This window comes from Populus trichocarpa, chromosome 2 (genome assembly GCF_000002775.5).
Source record: "Populus trichocarpa isolate Nisqually-1 chromosome 2, P.trichocarpa_v4.1, whole genome shotgun sequence".
In the NCBI taxonomy this organism is placed as follows: Eukaryota; Viridiplantae; Streptophyta; class Magnoliopsida; order Malpighiales; family Salicaceae; genus Populus; species Populus trichocarpa.
The window spans coordinates 12,409,572-12,432,000 of NC_037286.2; the positions used below are offsets into that span (position 1 = coordinate 12,409,572).

The 22,429-nt window shown below is 33.4% G+C and overlaps 3 protein-coding genes across 6 annotated transcripts; 2 read left to right on the forward strand and 1 right to left on the reverse strand.

The window, feature by feature from the left end:
* Positions 1–62: 62 nt before the first annotated feature.
* Positions 63–4,831, forward strand: LOC7457354 (mechanosensitive ion channel protein 1, mitochondrial). 4 transcript variants are annotated; one of them, XM_024595116.2, is made up of 7 exons: positions 63–385; positions 611–1,505; positions 1,612–1,880; positions 2,460–2,560; positions 3,095–3,202; positions 3,614–3,835; positions 4,459–4,831. In XM_024595116.2, exons 2-7 carry the CDS (start codon positions 715–717, stop codon positions 4,570–4,572), a joined length of 1,605 nt encoding a protein of 534 aa, XP_024450884.1. In that variant the 5' UTR covers positions 63–385; positions 611–714; the 3' UTR covers positions 4,573–4,831. The 4 variants fall into 4 exon arrangements, with proteins under 4 accessions (XP_024450884.1, XP_024450886.1, XP_024450887.1 ...); XM_024595118.2 differs by lacking the exons at positions 63–385; positions 4,459–4,831 and adding an exon at positions 3,408–3,527 and having other exon boundaries at positions 395–1,505; positions 3,614–3,762; XM_024595119.2 differs by lacking the exons at positions 63–385; positions 4,459–4,831 and adding an exon at positions 3,493–3,527 and having other exon boundaries at positions 395–1,505; positions 3,614–3,762.
* Positions 4,832–9,027: 4,196 nt separating this feature from the next.
* Positions 9,028–10,687, reverse strand: LOC7457355 (putative UDP-rhamnose:rhamnosyltransferase 1). Its single transcript, XM_002302562.4, has one exon. It carries the CDS (start codon positions 10,564–10,566, stop codon positions 9,163–9,165), a length of 1,404 nt encoding a protein of 467 aa, XP_002302598.1. The 5' UTR covers positions 10,567–10,687; the 3' UTR covers positions 9,028–9,162.
* A 9,076-nt stretch (positions 10,688–19,763) lies between these two features.
* LOC7497216 (probable polygalacturonase) lies at positions 19,764–22,118 on the forward strand. Its single transcript, XM_002301334.4, has 6 exons — positions 19,764–19,929; positions 20,066–20,389; positions 20,509–20,629; positions 20,757–20,931; positions 21,094–21,164; positions 21,315–22,118. Exons 1-6 carry the CDS (start codon positions 19,918–19,920, stop codon positions 22,022–22,024), a joined length of 1,413 nt encoding a protein of 470 aa, XP_002301370.3. The 5' UTR covers positions 19,764–19,917; the 3' UTR covers positions 22,025–22,118.
* Positions 22,119–22,429: the final 311 nt, after the last annotated feature.

Below are 22,429 nucleotides of genomic sequence, written 5' to 3' on the forward strand. Positions count from 1 at the left end.
ATTTAAAAAAAATATTCACTCAAGGATTTTTTTTTTGGTTTTAGTTTCAACTCATTTTGAAGAGCACTTTCAATTACATTTGAGCCGTGCTATCCAAAATCACTAGGTAGAACGGGGTGGTGCCTGCCTTGTAAATCTTGTCAGTCAACATGAGCTTATTCCCGAAAAAGAAAGAACGTACTTACACCTTTTGTGTGCGCTTTGGTTCCGAATTTCACCGTAGTTGAATAGCTATTTTATTCCGTCCCTCCACTGCATGGAGTCAAGGGTTGCTCTGAGAAGCAGGATCCGTTGGCTTTGAAAGCACGCTGGTTTTTCTCTGCTCACTTTGGAGAGCTTAATGGGCCATAGTAGCCAAAATATCTAAATCACCCTGCGCATCTTGGTAAGCTACTTCTCCTTTTGTAAAACTTCGAATTATTGAAACACGGGTTCTGGGTTACAGGATACTTTTGTTTTTTTGTGTTTTTTTAATATTTAATATTTTATTATTTGCTGTTTAAGTTAGTTTATTTTAGTTTTTAGACCCAGATTTCTCGGTACTGTTTCTTAAATTCTTGTAGTCAGTTTATCTGATTCCTATCCTTTTATGTTTCTCTGTGTTTTGCAGGTTGATACTTTTGACATGCTCTTACTTGCAAATTGGTATTAGATTTTATTTATTTATTCATGAATTGTTTTTATTGAATTCCTCTCGTGTTGTAAGTTGCTACAATGGCTGGACTTAGGCTTTCAATGCTAAAAAATTCGCTCTGTATTTCCATTAACTCCCTTTCATGGCAATCACTTCAGTTTTGTAATGTTCATGGAAGTACTCTAAGATCAGCATATGCTATCATAAATCGTGGTTATTACAAAGATGAATCAAGATTGGCTGGAAATCTGACAAATTTTAAAGTTGTGAGATCTGACACTTGTGTCAATAGCCAATCTTATAGGATTGAACCCGTGAGAGGATTTTCGTCAACTTCATCGAATGTGTTGTTTCGAAGTGCTGTTCCTTTCATTTCAATGAGACCCGAGCTGAGCTATCGATCATTCTCTTGGTCATCTGGTGCCAAAGTTGATAAACCTGTCGGTAATGAAGTTCCAGCTTCATCCGGTGGAAATGATGTGGATGTTAGTAACAGTGGTGCTATTGTAAGTGACTGGATTAATAAGGTTAAAGAAGCTTGGCAAAGTACAGTGGATGCAGTAACTTATTCTGGCCAAAAGGCTATAGAGACATCCGATGAACTGACCCCATATGCTCAGCAGTTGCTTGATTCACATCCGTATCTTAAAAATGTTGTTGTTCCAGTTGGTTCGACTTTGACTGGTACCGTAGTGGCTTGGGTGGTGATGCCTAGACTTTTGAGGCGATTTCACAAGTATTCATTGCAAACTCCTGCTGCTTTGCTATCTGGAGGCATATCTGGGGAGCAAATTCCATATGAGAAAAGCATATTGGGTGCTTTGGAAGATCCTTTGAGATATTTAATCACCTTCATGGCATTTTCTCAAATGTTAGTAGTTCCAACTATAATCTTTTCCGCTTTATGATATTTGAATGTTCATGTTTTTGTTATATTTTTCAATAGGCGACTAGTATATTTGGACTTTCACTTGCAGTGCTGTGATGGTGGCACCTACTACGATTGCTTCTCAATATATAGCACAAGTATGGAGGGGTGCTGCTATTCTTTCTTTTGTATGGTTTCTGCATCGGTGGAAGACAAATGTGTTTAATCGTGTGATAGCTTCAGCAACGGTAGATCAGGAAAAGCTGTTAACTCTTGATAGAGTTTCTTCTGTTGGTCTTTTTGTTATTGGACTGATGGCTTTAGCTGAGGCTTGTGGGGTAGCAGTGCAATCTTTTCTGACTGTGGGTGGCATTGGAGGTTTGTTAGTGAATGGCCTGTGCTTTTACTCCTATTGTAATTATGGTGATATGATTATTTGGCATGAAAATTCCCGTCAATGAACTAATCTTCTGATTTTTTTTCTCGTTCTATTTTATGCTCCAAACTCCTATTTATTTGTGGTCATGGTGCAATTTTAACATCCTAATTTGTATACTTTATCGTGTCTTGTCTTTCTTTTCTTTTTTTTTCGCTCTATGGGTTTCTTGAATGCATTTGTTAGCTCAAGAAGTTCTTAAATCAAAGCTATCTCTATTCTCTCTCTGTTTGTTTACTTCCTTTGTCATTTAGTTTGGGCTGCCACAACTTCTATACTCATAACATTGTTCTTTTTCTTCAAAAGCTCTCCATTTGTATGGAGAGCTGTTATTTAGTTATGTTGTCACGACTTCGACCTGCCATCTTAATTAGGTTTCTTTTACACTAGTGGTTAGAAAGACTTGAATTATGTTATTTGTTCACCTCAATATCCTCGTACCAGTTTTATTTTCATGTGAATACTATCTGCTGCTTTATATTTTTACAATTCTCATTGAAAACGAAATGCATCTTATGCAGGAGTTGCTACTGCTTTTGCTGCCAAAGATGTCCTTGGGAATGTTCTCAGTGGGTTGTCTATGCAATTTTCAAAGCCCTTTTCACTTGGAGATACAATAAAGGTGAGAACATGTCATTTGTCTATATTTGATTCAAGTTTTTGGCTTTCGATAGTGAAAAGTATCCATAAGGAAATAGTCTATGAGTTATGATCAGATTATGGTTTTCTCCAAAATGTTCTTTGAAGGTTCTTTTCACAATGTACAAAAGCATTGTTTCATTAGACATCCATTGCTTAGTTTATGCTTTTATTTGTTATTACTTTCCTGCTGTTGGTCTTGTGATAAATTACACTACCAAGCACCTTTCATCCAGTCCCTCATTACTAGAGGCCATGAGCATGATAGTTGTTTAGATAGTATCCCATCCAATAATCACTGTTATTATAAAAATGAGTATCCTATCCATTCTAGTTTTATTTGTCAATGCACGTGAAAAATGGAAAAGAAGCTATTCTTCCTGTGCTTTTGTTATGATTTCAACAAGTTTACGCAAGCTTGTGAAACTGAATGTAATGTATATACAATATATGCATTTGCTATTATTTTGTCTTGTCTCATTTTTCTTTAAAGAGACATTGAAATTCTCTGATGCAGGCTGGGTCTATAGAAGGTCAAGTGGTTGAAATGGGACTTACAACCACTTCCTTACTGAATGTTGAGCAATTCCCTGTACTCGTTCCAAATTCTTTGTTTTCCAGTCAGGTAGGCTGTTTTCTTTGCAAGTCATATTGTGTATTTTTAGGGAACCATGGTCGAAAGTTGTGTTACCATAGATTTCTATCTCTCTTTGTGCAAGGGTTATTGACATCACATGCTTAATTGGTGATGGTATCATATTCAAATCTTAATTGGTGTTTTATTTTTTATATATGTATTCACTCAAATACCTTACTTTATCCGCAAGAAGCTGCAGAAGCTTACCATCTCTATCTCTATGCTCACATGTATGTGCCTGTCATATGTGCACTGCACACGCGCGCTTGCGCACACAGACTATAGTCGTGTCTAATAATGAGCTGGCATCTTGGTAATGTATTTCAGTTAGCACCATCTGCTCTCTTGCTTTGCCACTGTTGACCGACTAACCTTTGATGCCTGCATGTAAAATTATAGGTAATTGTGAACAAGTCTCGTGCCCAATGGCGTGCAGTTGTCTCCAAAATTCCTGTGATAGTTGATGACATGGAGAAGATACCCCAGATATCAAATGACATCAAGAGCATGCTAAATTCAAACCCAAACGTTTTCTTGGGAAAGGAGGCTCCTTACTGTTACTTATCTAGAATAGAAAGTTCATTTGCCGAACTGACTCTTGGTTGCAATCTCAAGCAAATGGTAAGATCCAATCCCCCCCCCCCCCCCCCCCTCAATTTTTACTTTTGATGCAGGACAGAAAATCAACCATTTTGTTTGCAGATTAGCTGTGTTTTCACTAAATGATTTTCATCTGTACCAAGCATTTATTCTTTGAAATTTAAACATTAAATATCTAGCTTGCTGTTAATTGGAACTGTCTTTTGTGCTTGACTCCAGTTTGGAAATAAAGACAAGACAATACTATATTCTTATAGCTCTCTCTATTTGCTAATAAATGCGACTATAGTCATGCATAATCTACAATGATATCAGTCTAAATAAGAATTATGGCATCAAATTCAGTTAAGCTTTGTAGTCAAGAATTGTATTTCTAAAATGCCAAACAATTTCAAAATCTTGCCAGGAAAATGTAAGGCAATTGCAGAGAACAGTTTTCATCATTGATCTTCTTTTTTTTTCTTTTTTTTCTCATGAAGCTTTGTTTTGAATCTCAATACTGGGATACTTCGTCCTATCATAAAGTCCATTATAAATCAGCACAAAAGGATCAATATAGCCGACCACAACTAGTTTGGGAGTAAGGCTTGGTTGCTATTCTCGTTGTTCTTACTACTATTTGTTGTATTGCTATGTGAGTGCAGAGCAAAGATGAATTATACACTACGGAGGAAGACATTCTTCTGCAGTCAGTCAGGATAATAAAGGAGCGTGGTGCTAAATTAAGCAGCACATGGCAGGACAGTACCGGTCAGTGATACAGTGACAATGCTGATAAATGAGGTTCCGTATGATGGAGCTCGGACCCTTCTCTTCATACACTGAACTTTAACATCATACTGCGCAGAAATGTGAAGTGAAAATGGGTCTGTCCACAGTATCAGTTTCATCATGATTTTGATTCCTGTGTTGTTTTGGTCCATATGTAAAGAAGAAAAGAAAAGATATCATTTGTAAAGGTTGACAGGATGCTAACTCAAGTTGACAGAAAAACAGGTTTTTAACTTTCTTGACCAACAGGAGTTAGTTTTGAATCCATTTATGCAGCCGAAAAGGAACCATTTCCTATTTTTTTTCCTCAAGGAAAAAACCAAAAGGTGAAAACAGGTTTCATGCGAATTATTCTCATTTTGTGTAGCCATAGACTATTATAGCGTTTTTAAAGAGCAGCGACTTCAGATGCTGCTTATTGAACTGAAATAATGCATGATGATAGTGTACCATGCTTATTGAAGACAACATGGAATGCTTAACTAGCACACCTTAAAATAGGACGAGGGTCATAGATCACGCAATTTGGGAATGTTTACACTGTTTCAACCAGCTTTTGGGTTATCTAAAATATATACATAACGAAATTAATAAATTTAAAATTTTTCAAGAGTTGTAATATTTTATTAGACAAATTTGTTTAAGGTTTATATAAAAATTACCTGAAAATTAGATGTTCTTTCCGTTTTTGAATAATTGCTTCAAAGTTGGGTTGTTGTAAACTACAAGTTGTCTAAATGTTTAGCCTTGAATGGTAATTTACATGAATAATTAGTGAGAAATATTTTAAATTTTTTTAGGAGAGAGATTGTTATGTCTTTAAGTATTAACTTTTTTGTGTGTGTTATTCAGGTGTTCTGTACTGTGTATTACTACGTACTTCATAGAAAATAAAAGGAAAATCTGAAAGCTATATATATAGTAAAATATCAATTTTTCTCCTTAATAATATCTCATATATTATTTTACGATAATTTTATAAATTTATTCAATTAAGTCCTAAATTGATTTTTCTAGGTCTAGAATTGTAATTTTCTATATAAATTACTTTCTATTCCTTAATTTCTAAAACTTATTTACAATCAAGTCACATTTGATTAATCATCTTCTTTTAAATTCTAACTAATAATTCTTATGTGTATGACCCATTAGATTCCCTAATAAGTTGACCCAAATATAAATCATAATCCTAAATAAAATATGATTACATAAATTAAACAAATTAATTTATTATCAATTCAACAGTTAAATGATTTATATTTGAAGATCAAATACAACGTTTAGCAACCTTTCATAATCTCTAAAATATTAGAAAAGTTATAAGTGGTTTGAATTAACCTTTTAGCGACTAGTTACTCAATGTAATTATTATTCCTTCATCAATAATGTTCTGATTTAAATATCATAGCATGAAGTGTGTCTACTCTGTCAAATCATGTTTGTTCTCAACATCATAGTCATTGATTATTTAAAACTCTTTTCAAATCTCATTCCAACTTGCGCAGGGATTTATAATCAATACTGTTTGAGAACAGATATAATATTTTATCTAATTCATATAGGGTGATGAATATTTTCTTGATTACTCAAATACTTTCATATAGTTCATGTTATACCCAATATCTATTTATTTGTTACCCTTGATTAGAACAATGTGTAGCAGGTTCAAAACATAGCATTCCTTATATAAGATAACTTAGTAATCTCAAGTTTAAGAATCACTTACACAACCATCATATAAGTCTTTCTATAGACACATGATCTCTCCATATGAAATTCTTATGCAGGTCAGTTCAGTGTACATGTCATCTGACAAGCACCTTATATTAATTCTAAGTATCTCTCATACCTCAGTTTATGAGAAAATTTGTTTCCTTTCATAAAAAAAAAAGAACATAATATTTATTAGTCTCAATTTCTCTAATTAATGTTCAGTCCTAATAGATCATTGATCATGAACATTTAGAAATAGTGTTTCGATGCAATAAGAATCTCATAATTATAACAACTTTATAATTTTCTTTGCAAAACATTTTTGTCCTAATAACTTTATCCTTACTCTAGATTCATTAATCAAATTTTAGATTTAATAATCAAATATTTGATGAATCATAAAGATAAATAAGTCTTTATTAAAAAAAAAATATGTTTACATGAATAAAGTCAATGCTAAGTGTAACCAACTGATTGACTACAATTCATATACAATAACACTCCACCCTTCAAATATCTGACAAACCTATCGATTTAATCTCTGTGCAACTTTTTGTCATCGAATAAGTGAGAGACTTGTTTGTTCAAGCCCTTAATTGATTTTCTTCCTCTAAAAGCATAGCTATTCTCAAAGACTTTGCCATATCATGTCTAGTAAATGAACTATTCCCCTTCATGTCTATCTTAATAACCAAGTCTCTTTCCACCAAGAACCTAACATTTATTCCTTGGTATAACACTAATGGCAAAACAATCAAACAATGCCCATGATGCAGAGTTTTTATCACATAACTCCATCCAACATGGTTTATTAATCCTCCTATTAATAGATATGCTAGAACTTTCAGTTGTGGTGCCCACCTATGACGTCAATCCTTTTCTTGGATACCCTGTTATTGAATCCTAGGGGTTGAACATCAAGGTCTATTGTTGCCCAACTTGGTTTCTTAAATGCCTATAAAAATGTCAATCCTAAGAGCTCCAGTGCTAGTGAATATGTCATATAGCCAATTGATTGTTTATATGTAGCACTAATTTTATTCATGTAAAATATATTTATTATTAATAAATATTTTTTATATTTATTATTTATTTATATTTGATTAATGAATCTAGAGTAAAGAAAAAATGAGAAAACAATATTTTGTATAGAAAATTATAAAGTTATTATAATTATGAGATTTCTAATGCATCAAAACATTGTTTATAAATGTTTCTGATCAATATTCTATTAAGAATGAACATTAATTAGAGTTGTTGGGACTAATACATATTATATTTTTTTTTTATGAAAAGAAACAGTTGCTCTCATAAGTTCAGATGTGAGGGATATATAGAACTAATATGTAGGTACTTGTCGGATGACATGTATACTGAACTAACCCTTATAAGAATTTCATATGAAGAGATCATATATATATATATATATATATATATATATATATATATATATATATATATGAAAAGGCTCAAGTGACAGTTGTGTAAGTGATCCTTAGACTTGATATCACTAAGTTATCTTATATAGAAAGTGTTGTGTTTTGATCCTAACTATATATTATCATAATCAGGGTAATAAATAAATAAATAAATATTGGGTATACCATAAACTATATGAAGATGTTTAAGTAATCAAGAGAGGATTCATCACCATAGATGAATTAGAAAAAATGCTCCATATTTTCTCAAATATTATTAATTGTGAAATTCTTGGCCAAGATGGAATGAGATTTGAAAAGAGTTCAGATTTTATTCAAAGAAATAAATATTATAGTGTTGAGAACAAAAATAATTTAATAAAAAAGACATACTTCATGCTATAATGTCTAAATCAAAATATTCTTTAATAGATAAAAGACTTAATATTTGTTTATCAAAGTGATTTAAGTTATGCGACTTTAAAAATATTTGATTTTCATAAAACATATATGACACTTTAATAAAATCTCAACAACAAAAATACACTAATTTATAATTTATCAAAGTGCATTATATATAGAAAAAAATAGTCATTAAGTATTGAAAAAATAAATGATGAGAACCACGAAAATAACATGTTAAATACAAGTATAACAATATTTGGTAAAAGTTGTAATAATAAAGATAATTTATTAATATAATGTGTATGATTAAAAAATATATAATTTAGACTCGTAAACTATACATATATAAAATCATTTTGGGGTTATTTTTAGTTCAATCATGGAGCTTTCGATTCATTCCTTTATTTTCAATAAGTAATTATTGTTTTTCTTTCTTTCTTAATGCATCTTATAAAAACTAGTTATATAATTTAACTTTAATGCAACAAGTTTTAATATTTTTTTAAAAAATATTTTTAGATGCAATAATTAATAATATATCAATCTAATATCCATAATTTTTTAAAAAAAATACATTCTGTTCATTGAATAAAAAAAAAAGAAAAAACTAAAAAAAAATGAAACAACTTCTTTTAGCACAAATGTTCTCATGAAATGTGCCGAAGAACAATTAAGGATATGCTTTTAACATGTTATTGAAAGTAAATGGCCTAGCCATGAGATCACAATGTGCACGCGTCTAACACGTTTAATTTATGTAATTAAAAAATAATAATTTTTAAAAATCTTTTTAGGGCACTTTGAAAATGTTCTCAATAATAAAGACATCAACAATTTTATTCCAAATATTTTAATAGTGAGAGGTTTTCTTACTTCAATATTTTTTTTAACTCTAAAAATAAATACTTCTCACAATCAAATGAAGACTTTATTCCCAAAATAAGACACATTATTTATCATAGTTGCCCAAATATTTATCCTCGCGTAAGATGAGGATAAAGACAGTGAGAGATCGGACAATCGGGATACGTTTCGACAGTTTCAAGAAACTCCATCCTTCAGATACTTCACAAACCTATTGATGTAGTCCTGATGCAGCTTCCTATTCTGGAATATGGTAGCGGCATCTTTTGCTCGAGTCTTCAGCTGACTTCCTTCCTCCGAGACCATAGCTAGTCTCAAAGACTTGGCAATATCATGTCTGGTAAATGATCCATCTTCCTTCCTGTCTACCTCAACAGCCAAGCCCTTCTCCACAAGAAGCCTGGCATTCAGCCCTTGATCTGCGATAAATGGCAAAACAATTAAACAATGTCCATACTGCAGAGTTTCTATTACGGAACCCCACCCGGAGTGAAACAATGATCCCCCTATTGATGGATGCGATAGAAGTTCTAGTTGTGGTGCCCATCCTATGGAGACAATCCCTTTCTCGGAAGTCTTGTTATTGAATTCTGGGGGTAGAACATCGAGATCTGTTGCTGCCCAATTGGGTTTCCTAAGTGCCCAGAGAAATGGCAATTTTGATAGCTCCAGCCCATAAGCTATCTCATAAACTTCATCTTTGGTCAATTTACACTCACTGCCAAATCCAACAAATACCACAGATTCGTGTTCTTGATTGTCAAGCCACTCGAAGATCGTGTTCCATGTCCCATCAGTTATTTCTCTTTCCTCTGGTTTTTCTGGAGGGAGCAAACCTATTGGAATTACCTGCTTACTCATGATTTTCTGGTATACATCCATGTACTCACCTTCAAATTCAATGCAGCTACGGACAGCTATAGCTTGACATCCACTTACAGTCTTTGCTACCCGTTCGGCATCTCTTATGCCTGAGGCATTCTCCCCATATATCCCAGGATACATGTTTTTTGCCTCATAGCTTCGGAAAGCTACAGACGATGGGAAGGTTATCCACTCCGGTGGTGAAGTCAGAGATTCTGGGGATCCCCAATACCTCTTCTGGCCATCGCCAACAAAATATCCTGGATGCCCCATAAACGCTCCCATGACTCCAGAGAAAATCGACAAGTATATTAGCGGGATACCATATTCTTTTGCAATGTCAACAGCCCAGTGAGAACAAAAATCAACAATTATCCAATTCGGGGACTTCTCAGCGACAAACTGCTTGAAGGGGTGTTGTAAGAGATCATAGGCGATCTTCAAGTATTGGATTTTCTCAGCAGGAATGTCCGCTGTTGCCTCAGCTCCTTCTGGCAAGCCATACTTAACGTCCAAAGCTGGAAAAGGAAGCTCCACTAAGTTTATTAGCGGTGCTAAGGTTGGTGATATTGCAGGTAGTCGCTGTATATTCCTGGGAGTTGATACAAAGGAGACATGAACTCCAGCTTCGGCTAAAGCTTTGGAGAAATGGAAAAATGGCAATATGTGACCAAAGGCCGACCATGGAAATATTACTATATGCAAATCACTTGCCATAACTATGTCTGAATACTGAAATGATCTGTAGGGAAGTAATAAAAGGTCTATCCTGATTCCGAGAGTGCCACAGATATTTAAGAAATTGAAAGGAGGCAGTCCACTAATCGAAGCCCAAAGTTTTAGAGTTATTATTGTCAATTTTATTTTTGTTCCCATCTTCAAAGGTCTTTGCACTCCGTGTCACCTTTTTTGGACAATCCAGTAATTTAATACAAAAATCAGCCATTGCTTCTTCCAAGGTGAGGATAAATTATTTTCAGGTAATTCCAGCTTTTGACTTTATGACCAATTCAACCTGCTTTGCGGGCTGTATGTGTTGGAAAAGTTGGTTTTTTATATATAATTTATACTAGGAATTAGTCGAAGCACCCAAAGCTATCAAAATTTTCATAATTTTTATAGTGTAATTGCATTGTGGTAGTTTTTATGTTTGTTGTTTAAAAAAATTGTTTTATAAAAAATATTTTTAGTTGAGATTGGTTTGATAAAATATTTATTTGGTTAAAACTGTGATTGAAATTGAGATTGAACAAAAAGTAGTTTAATGTGTTTTGTTAAGAATATTTTTCAAATTGAGATTATAAAATAACTAAAAAAGACATCTATTAATATTGATAGTTTTTAATTGAAATATTATAGATTTACCTACTGCTATTACATTATGAAATAAAAAATACTTTATATAAAGTATTTTTTATTGTTCCATTAAACTATCTGCAATTCCATCACGTACGAAATCCATGCGACAAGGATTACAGTTTCCATGGCGTCCTGAGCGTGCAACAACATCAGGTAAAATATCATCAAGAATAAAATTGGGATTGCGATCAAATTCTGCAAATGCTATGTCATCATGCGATCTCCTTCTAATGTAATTATGTAGTGTCATTGAATAATGTTAAACACTAGTTTTTCAAATAAAACACAATATCTAAGCAAGTTTTTTGGATTTTTTTTATTTTACTGGGTTGGACTCGGTCCAATGCATTTAGGTTTGGGCCGAACCAGTCCGGCCCATGAACAGTGGAGACGCTCTCCACTGTTCACGTTGCAGAACAGTAAAGACAGGGAAATGCAGCAGAACAAGAAGAAGGAGAAGGAGAAGGGAAAGAGAAGGCTACCCTGCACGGCGGTGATGTCTGGCTGGCGGTTGCAATGGCGAAGGCCGGTGGTGAACTGAGGGAGTTGCTTGGCCGATGGACGGTGGTCCTTCTTATTTTTCCTCTGTTTCTGCTCTTCTTCCTTCTCTCTTTCTCTTCTACTTTCTAGTAAATCTGCATTGTCGGTGAAGAAAAGAGGAGAACACGCCCTCGAAAAGCAAATCCAAATTGCTTTTCAAGAAACTGAGTTTCAGCTTCAGTTTCGGGTGGGATCCACAACAATAAAAATATAGTTAATATCTAACCAAACATTTATAAACGGTGTTTTTCTGTAAACACAGTCGTAGCACCGAACACGCACTTAGTTGTGGGAAAGGCTGGTGTTTGCAAAGTGATTCTTTCGGAAGAGATTTCACTTTCAACTTGTGACTTATCGATTTGAGCATGTCCTTACTAATTTTTTATCTTTTATTTTATCTCTTAGTAATTTCCCTTTAATTGTGGATTTCAATCCTCACCCTCTTTATTAAAATAACTATTAATAGTTATATTGTCAAACATCAATTAAAATAAATTAGCTTTCATAATTGAAGAAAGAGAGATTAGAGCATTACTTTAGCTTTCATAATCGAAGAAAGAGAGATTAGAGCATTACTTTAGCTTTCATAATTGAAGAAAGAGAGATTAGAGCATTACTATAAGATAATATTAAAGTGTTTGAGAATGTAGTGATAATTGTTTTTTAAGATATTTTTTATTCAGAAATGTATCAAAATAATATTTTTTTTATTTTTTAAAAATTATTTTTAATATCAATATCGATTCAAAAATATAAAAAAAATTAATTTTAAGTGGCTAAATGCATTTATGTGGCTGTCGAACCTCAAGTTTGATTAATAAATAAGTCAAAATGAAATGGCTGCCAACCCCACTAATTAGTGATGGAATGCATGTATTTACTTTAAGCAGGACACGACTAAACTTGATTAATTTAGCGAATATCCTTTTCAAATGGTCCTTTGTTCCAATCGAGAATAAATTAATTAATTAAGATAACAGTTTCATTAATATATAATAATATTATGATTTTTTTTTTCTCACCTAAAGATGGCCCAGCACAGTATGGTCAAGATAAAACATTAAAAGAATCATTTAGGTGGTGGTCCAGTAGTAAGAGCTTGGGACCAAGAGATTTGCTCCCTCTGTGGTCTCAGGTTCGAGCCATGTGTTTGCTCATATGATGACCACTGAAAGTTTACATGGTCGTTAACTTCAGAGCCCGTGGGATTAGTCGAGGTGCACGCAAGCTGGCTCGAACATCCACGTTAAGCTAAAAAAAAGATAAAACATTAAAAGGATGTGTCATTGATGAAAGAATTGCTTATACGGAGAGCGTGCTTTTCTCAATATCAAAAGTTTATGCGACAAAAGTGTTTACTTTTCATTTTCCTTGTTTTTCTTGCGTACACAGGCTGTGAATATTTAAACAAAGATCGACGTCCGTCAGCCAGGTTTTTTTTTTAGAGTGCAGTGCAGCATATAAAAGTATTTAGAACATAGAATATTTTCACTTAATCGATAATGAAAATCATGGTTTTATTAATGAATTGTTAATATGAATAGCAATTGTATTAAACAATTATTACTGTCAATAGCGTCATAATTAAACAATAATTATTGTTAATAGCAGTTAATATTTTAACATCAATTTTATTTATTAATTATAATCTCAAATTAATACATGTTATTTTTAAATATTGTTTTTATTTATTAATTATAAATATAATTAAAAATGACAATAACAAAACATAATAATGTGCATTTTTTAACATGTAAATGGATAATTTAAAATTTTAAACAACATGTTCACCAGTTAATTAACAATTTTAAATCATGCTTATCTAAAATAAGTATAAAAATACATAATATGCAAGGCAACATTAAAATCAACATGATAATTAACTAAAACAATATTACATAAGTGATACAAATAAAAATAATTCTCAACTAAATAACACAACATAATAATACATCTGAGTCGATCTATGTTTTTTGCGATGATGAGTCGACGGGTCGGCTTCATCAATACCATAACTTTCACTTATCTATGTGGTATCATCATCTAAAACAACATCATCTAGGCTCAATATCTCTCATAACAAGTCAAGTGTAATACAGCATGTCTCGAACCAAGAAGATGCATAATAACAAGCTAGTCCATCATCATCTTCGAGATCACGAAGATCAGTAACAACACATCAACTATCATGTAACAATTATTCAACCTAATATGAAGCGAATTGAAATTATTAATCTAAAAATAAAATACAACGAGTTTGTCCAAGTTTGTAAAAAGTATTTATAGCATTCTGAATCCGACGTACATGTGGCTAATACTTCATCTCCTTGCGTGGAGAAACCTGCGCTGAGTTTGGTGTAATGATTCGACATGTTATGCTTAGGTATCAGCTCATACAACTCCATCATGTTCGTTCCACTTTGGACGAACAATTTCATCATATTTCTAAATTCCACATCACATGCAATCAATATCAAAAAAATATTAATGCTCCTTAACAAGAGACCTCCAAGTGATATTTATTTTAATATCATTATAATTCAGCCTAAGTCTTCCACGTATAACTTTTTTGATATCTTCAAATGACATATCTCTAGTAGCATTCAAGAACATAGTACTTCTATTAATATAAGTGAAATTATTATTTGTATCGGGAATAATAGTACCACCATAATAATACAACATAAAGACATATTATGTAAAATAAGAACATTCATTTCATCAAAATCAAATTATTTCACAATTCAATGCAAACTTTAATTGACATTACTTTGACCTTAATAATATCAATGAAAACATATATAATTGCACCAATTAAAAATTAAATGATCTCAATTAAACAAAATTAAACTCAGACTCTAGTTGTTATGATTTTGACCATAGTTTTATTAATAACATCAAAAAATCAATTATCTATCATCAATTCAAACAATATTTATCCCAAATCAAACATTTATATTAAATATAGCAAGCAACACAATAATCAATTTAAAATTTAATTTCTCTAATTCAAACATATTTGATTCAATAAATAACATCAATTATATTAAAAATACATAATTGCAACACTCAAAACCCAAGATTATCTCAACATTAACAAAATATCTAATTATCAAATACAACACAAATAGTCATAAATCAAAACTCAAAATTCATCAACTCAATAATGAAACCTATAAAACTAAGAGACAATGCAGTTGTTATACCTTGATTTTTTTTATGTTAAGTGACGGGGAGGTTGTCTAGGCTAATGGTTTGCAACAAAAACTTAGTAGAAAAACTTGTGGAGATAAGAGGAAGATGATTCTGGTGTTTTGATGGAGGATTAAAGATTGGTTTGGGCAAGGGATTTGCAATTCTTAGGGTTTTTCTCTTTGCAAGAATGGCAACCATGGAGAATATGTGGAGAATTATTTACTTGTCATAACTGCAATTCTAAACCATGATTGTATTATGTAACCTTTATTCAGAATCGCAGTTATAATAAACATACAATTTTAAATCGTGGTTTTTATTAAAGTCATGATTCTGAATAGCAGTTCTAATATAAAAACATGATTCTAAATAGCGGTTATGTAAAACCTCACTATTTTTCAAAAAAAATTCAAATTATATTATATCTCTAAAACTTTCTTATAATTGAATCAATTTTCAAAGATAAAAACCAACTATTCGCTATAGAACACCACCACATCATCAACAACAATATTAATAATAATTATGTGGATGAAAAACCGTAGCCTTTTTTTTTTTTCGTGGTCATTTGGTCAAAACAATGACTACGGGAAGCACATATTTCAAAATTCATTGAATATTCGTATTAGGTTTGTGTCTAACATCACGTTTGATCCAATAATTCATGATATGCTAAACAAATAAAATAGTTTTTTAATATATAAAAAATTATTAAAATAATAGAACTACATTTCAAATATTTGAAGCTATCTCAAAAATAATTCTTGATATCAATTTTAAGGGATGGTTTGTTGGTTAAAAAAATATGTTTTTTTTCTTCACTTTGTATATTTAAATCATGAGGTAGTATTTAGAGAAATTTATTAAATTTATTTGAATGCACTAGATTGATATAATTATTAAATTTAATATTTATAAATATTTATGCATGTTTTTTTTAATTTTACCTTATGATAAAATTTACATGGATAACAACCCATAAATATTGTTACAGAAAATTATAAATATGACTTCAATACTTGTATTACAGGTGTTAACGTAGTTTTGTTATAATTTGATTATTTTCATTTATATTTAATACTTGTTTTGATACTTATCAATTTAACACTTAAAAATGTAATATAATAAATACATATTTTTAATCGATACGTTTTATTCTAAATTTCCAAGAACTGGATAATCAACGTTTCTGCAGGCCCATCAGCATAAACATAATGTTGGCCCAACTAGATTTCCTAAAACCCCAGAGAAATGGGAATGATAGATCAAAGCCCATAAACTATCTCGTCTCTCCCTAGGACTAGCAAGCCCAATAGAGCGAAGCTTCTTTTCATAAATCCTATTCAATATCTTTCTCCATAAACATTGTAGTGGTGATTATTTTCATTTCGTTTTAATTTTTATATAAAAAAAAATTAAATTGATTTATTTTTTTAAAGAAATTGAACCGAAACCGGTTCAAACTAACCGGTTTTGGTTCGATTTTTTAGGACAAAAACTAGTTTGGCTCGGTTTTTCAGTTTTGAGCTCGGTTTTTTCCGGTTTGGCTCGATTTTTTTGGTTTGGCATGGTTTTCGCTCGGTTTGCCTCTGTTTTTTTTTTTGGTTTTTCGGTTTCGGTTTGGTTTGGTTTTTTGATTTCAAGCTTATAAAACCGAACCGAACCAGTCAATTTTTTAAAATTTTAATCAATTTAATCAGGTTTTTTTCACAGTTTAATTTTTCAGTTTTATCGGTTTAATCAATTTTTCTATTTTTTTCTCACTCTTAAATTTCTCTCTTTTCCCTGCTCGCTAGGGAACAGAACCTGCCGTAATCAATGGGTTTTGAGTCTTTTGACTCCTTTTCTCGTACAAAAGTAGTCATTTGTGGATTTCTTAGTCGGAGTAAAGGAGAAACGGAAAGATAACAATCACAATATTTGTATAATTGGTTGGTGCCTTTTACTATAATAGCCTACAATCACCTCCCTTTACATATTACTTTCTTGATGCGTATCGAATTTAAATTCTTAATTATTTCTTAAAGAAATACTTTTGTGTCACTTGATTTAGTAGTTTTATGGAGAGAAAAAAATTAATTAAAAAATAACATGGGATCAAACGATTATGCATAATTGAACTTCTATAAATTCATGAAGAATGTTGATGTGGGTTGATCTAGTATAAGAGATGGTCTTCTTGATTTTTCTCCCTTTATATCTTGCTTAAAAATATATTTAATATATGTATCTTAAGCTAAAGCTTATGATATGGGCTATCAATTTATTTAAATATAAATAATTTACAATAAACTTGTTTTAAAGAATCATGAAATTCTGTGGTCGGTAGTAATAGTATTTTTGAGCTAATTTTTATGTATAAAGATTTAATATCTCATGCTGAAACTTGAATTGTAAGAACATGAAGAGAACAGCTCGAAATTATTATTTTTAACTTCGAAAAATAACGTGTTCTATTGCAATTTAAGAGAGTAGATATTAAAATTAGTCATGATCGAGTGGCTGTTTCCGTCTTTTTCTCAAATCTCGAAATTCTTTAGCATTAACAAAATTGATTTTTTTTATAATACAAGCTCAAATATTAGTCGAAACAGCAACATTCGGACATGAGTTTGTTATACTTTTGTTGATTGAATATGGTCCTCTTACAGGAATGGATAATGATGATGTAGCAAGGTATTTAGGAACAAGACTCCTGCTGATGATGGGATAAATTAATTGATTTTTGCAATCTGCTTCACTTTCCTTAGCTTGTTTAATGTTAAAAGCCATATACCTGCAAATTAAAAGACTCATCTTTGTTGTGAAGAGATAACGCAATAATATTCTAGATAAAAATACTCTGGAAAAAAAATATATATATATATATATATTTATTTATTTATTGAGAACAAAAAAGTTATGAATCATTTGGCTACGAGCTTTTTTTTTTTACTAGAGTTGAGAAACTGGAAAATCATTTTACTTTTAAAAATTAATTTTGTATCTTAAGTCGTGTTCCACTAAGCCTATCCAAGACACCACAACCATATATCTATTTTCTACTAAATTTATTAAGCTAAGAGATAAAGATATGATATACTGCGAGATACTTTGTATAACTAGTGATATATGGGGAGAAGGGTGAGGGACACCAGACACAGAGACTAGGCCCAGTAAAAAAATCATGAAGACTAGGTGTTGGATTTAGGTTATAAATCCAAGCTCAAACAATACTCAAGATTGGGTCTGACATAGCTTCAGGATCATGGAGCTTCAAGCCTGACGAGGTGTCAGGATAATGAAGCCCATGGAACCTCAGGCTTAGCGAGGGGTTGGGATCAAGTGACGCAGGCATGGCAGGGTGCCATACCTAGATAGATAGGCCCAACAGTGTATGAGGTCTAAGGAATTGGATTTGACATAGTGCCAAAACTGTTGGACGTGGTAGTATACCGAAGCTCACGATGGTAAATCCAGAAAAATCCTATTCCATGAGATAAGTTTCCCGGCAATCTAAAGTGCCTTTTTTTCCCAAAAGAAAAAGAAACAACATCCAGAGTTGGTTCAGTCATGGGGAAGTTGTTTCTAGAACTAGATAAAGTGCTTACGAGGAAGAATGGACTCAAGGTAGTACATTTGATGAGAGGGGAGGGGGAAGGTAGGTCCATTAACAAGAATCTTGTGTGGACATTATTTGATTTGAAACGATTGATGTACAATGCTCTCGTGACTAACCAGTGGCTGATTAGCAAACAGAGCTCGGAAATATTTGCATGGTTTGCATTTTGATCCTCACTAAAAGTTTTTTTTTTCTTTTCGATATAACGCTTACGAGTTACTTTGTCTGTTAAAGTTTCATGTAGCCATATTAATAGTTGAATATTCGAGGGATGACTGTTAATGATGAGAACAAAGGTGGGCCTCATCATTTATATTTCACATTTTCACCCGTGAAGTGGGTCGGCAATAGTGGGGTGGTGGTGTGCTGTGAGAGGAGGAGGCTCACGAGATTGAAGACTTCGGTGCGAACCCCAAGAAAGCGAAGTCATATGGGACCCACTAACTACTTTCCAACAGAAGAGGCCAACGAGCAACCACCACACTCCAAATTCCCTCGGTCACATGCTCTCTGCTACAAGCTCGACAAGCTCACAAGCTCAGAAGCTATGGCACTGGTGGTGAGCCTATCCTAGTTTAGCACTATTCGAAAACATCACCCATTTAATCTCCTTCATAAAGTGGGGAAAAAACAAAGTTTCGGTGAAAAGTGATGCTTTAGAAAATGGTTAATGGGAAGGAGTGCAGTGGGAGGGTGGTGATAAGATGAATATAATGGTGAGTGGCATATAAACAATGGGTTCTCAAGGGATGCTAAGATCCTGTCAAGATAATTATGCTTAATTGGAACGTCTTTTTGTCAGATTATGATAATATTTTATTCGATGCTTCAAAGTAATGAAGTTTAGAGCATAAGCATATACCGATTAAGGTCGAAGAAAAATGTTTTAACTAAGCACCAGGTTTCCGACCCATCTTCTCAGCTATGTAACCATGTTTCAGGCTCTTTTGTCTACGAGATTTCATCTTTCGATTTTAAAAAAATAATAATAATAACATGAAGAGGAGCAAAACTGGACAAATGACTAGTGATTCCTTGTACTACAACACAAAATATTGGTAATTTGTCAAAGTTTTCTGCTTCAAGACAAGTCACAACATTTTTGTCCAATCAGACACTCGGATATTATCAAGATTTGTTATCAAGTGAATGGTGGAAATTATATTTCTGATGTGTATGATGCCAATACAATCAGCAATTTTAGAATGCAATCACGGAAAGCATTGCTTTACTTCAAAGAACGACAAGCAACCCTACAAGGAGAATCCAACAGCCTTAGCTTTTTCCCTATAAATACCTCATTTTTCATACGAATTCTCACAACAAATTCTGCATTTCCCTCTCCCGTGATAGAATTATTGTCGATAAGCGGCATGGAAACTCGAGTAAATAACTCTATACCCTTTTCCATTCTAGCAAACAAAAGAAACACTGCTTGTGTCTAGTATTTATCTTTTCTTGACAAGTATTAGTGCTAATTAATTAATTCTCTTTCTTCTTTGCCCCATTATGAGCTTGCAGGTGGTTCTAGCGTTACTTGTGGTTGCCTTCATTAGCTTCAGAGGTGCTGAGAGCAGAAAGGCGAGGATTTTGGACTCCTTTGAGTACAGTGCCATAAATTGCAGGGCTCACAGTGCATCATTAACTGATTTCGGAGGAGTTGGGGATGGAACAACATCGAACACTAAAGCATTTAAGGATGCAATTGATCATTTGAGTCAGTTTTCATCAGATGGTGGCTCTCAGCTCTTTGTTCCTGCTGGAAAATGGTTGACTGGTAGCTTCAGTCTTACCAGCCACTTCACACTCTACCTACACAAGGATGCTGTGCTTCTTGCCTCTCAGGTTTGCATGGTTACACCTACGCATAGACGTAGAAGTGCCAACTTTTTTTTCTTCCTTAAAAAATTTCTCGCGCGTCTTCTGTTTTGTTGATTAACCAAGTCAAGAATGGAATGGTTTAGGACATGCAAGAATGGCCAGTGATGAAACCTCTGCCATCATACGGCAGAGGGAGGGATGCAGCAGCTGGAAGGTACAGCAGTCTCATATTTGGAACGAACCTCACTGACGTTATTATTACAGGTAATGCAATGCAATTTAAGAAGTGATGAGCAAGATTTAAGAGCAATTTTACAAATTATAACAAAATCATGCGCTTTTACCTGCGGTCGATCTTACAAGTGAGTTGGTGACAAATTTGAAATGTCAGGGAACAATGGCACAATTGACGGCCAGGGAGCTTTCTGGTGGCAGAACTTCCACAAGGGCAAGCTAAAATACACCAGGCCTTACTTAATTGAGATCATGTTCTCAGATACTATCCAAATTTCAAATCTGACACTCCTGAATTCCCCGTCTTGGAATGTTCATCCTGTTTACAGCAGGTATTCTATACCCTGCTGTATGTCATCACATATATGATCACATCTCTCCACATTACACACACACACACACACACACACACACACACACATATATATTTAAGAGAGACTTTCATGACTATTTTTGTCCTCTTCTTAATTTTTTCTTTAATCATGGGATTGCAGAGATATTCTTGTGCAAGGCATTACCATCATCGCTCCAATCTCATCACCAAATACCGATGGAATTAATCCAGGTTTGTATTTCCCTGATTTCTGATTCGCTTATAATTGTTCAACCATCTTGAAGTTCAAGAACTTGAAAGCCGAATACCTTACATCCAATGTGCCTAATATTTTGCACGAACAACTTGGGCAGCATTTAATTCTGTGGTATGACGTTGCAGATTCCTGTACAAACACTAAAATTGAAGATTGTTACATAGTTTCTGGAGACGATTGTGTGGCAGTTAAAAGCGGTTGGGACGAGTACGGGATTGCGTTTGGAATGCCCACAAAGCAACTAGTCATCAGACGGCTCACGTGCATCTCTCCATACAGTGCCACGATTGCTCTAGGGAGTGAAATGTCGGGTGGGATAGAAGATGTTAGAGCAGAGGATATCACAGCCATCCACACAGAATCTGGGGTCAGGATCAAAACTGCTGTAGGGAGAGGAGGGTATGTGAAAGACATATACGTGAAGAGAATGACTATGCATACCATGAAATGGGTCTTTTGGATGACTGGAAATTATGGGTCACATGCTGATAAGAATTATGACCCAAATGCACTGCCATTGATTCAAGGCATTAATTACAGGGACATGGTTGCCGATAATGTGACAATGGCAGCTAGATTGGAGGGCATTGCAGGCGATCCATTCAAGGAAATTTGCATCTCTAATGTTACAATCGGATTGGCACCGAAGGCAAAGAAGGTGCCGTGGACCTGCACCGAAATTGAGGGGATGACAAGCGGGGTAAGTCCACGGCCATGTGATTTGCTACCGGATCAGGGGCCAGAGAAAATCACATCCTGTGATTTCCCTCCGGAGAATATACCAATCGACTTGGTGCAGTTCAAGACGTGCTCCTTCGGAATGAGTTACATGTGAACTTTGCTTCTCTACTACCATCAAGCAATGTATAAACACTGCTAGCTCCGAGCCAAAAATATATATAATCTACTAGTTTCTCTCAGTTTTATAACTTACAAGTGTTCATATCGCGCACACACAGCATGATCAGACTACCATATATTGACAAAATCTGTTCATTGCTTGGGATTGAAATGCTTTAAGCAGGTTCAAGCACAAACATAATCGAAACAAATACGCAACACGAAATTTGTTGTCAACAAATATAAGATTGAACAAGCAGAATTTGACACGAGCCATACAAGGCCTTGGATCGAAATGCATTAAGCACACAACAAATAATAGTAAAACATAGCGAAATGGAAGTGGTGGGTTTTTTAGAATCGATTTCTCAAGTCGTGATGAAATTATCCGATTCAACTT

Bases quoted from the DNA above. Each gene is read 5' to 3' on its own strand.
- LOC7457355 (XM_002302562.4), bottom strand. From the start codon at position 10,566: ATGGCAAGTGATTTGCATATAGTAATATTTCCATGGTCGGCCTTTGGT.
- LOC7497216 (XM_002301334.4), top strand. The intron at 20,390-20,508 runs GTTTGCATGGTT...GGAATGGTTTAG, and splicing joins CTGTGCTTCTTGCCTCTCAG to GACATGCAAGAATGGCCAGT. The intron at 20,630-20,756 runs GTAATGCAATGC...TTGAAATGTCAG, and splicing joins CACTGACGTTATTATTACAG to GGAACAATGGCACAATTGAC.
- LOC7457354 (XM_024595116.2), top strand. From the start codon at position 715: ATGGCTGGACTTAGGCTTTCAATGCTAAAAAATTCGCTCTGTATTTCC. The intron at 1,506-1,611 runs GTTAGTAGTTCC...TTTCACTTGCAG, and splicing joins TTCATGGCATTTTCTCAAAT to TGCTGTGATGGTGGCACCTA. The intron at 3,836-4,458 runs GTAAGATCCAAT...ATGTGAGTGCAG, and splicing joins GTTGCAATCTCAAGCAAATG to AGCAAAGATGAATTATACAC.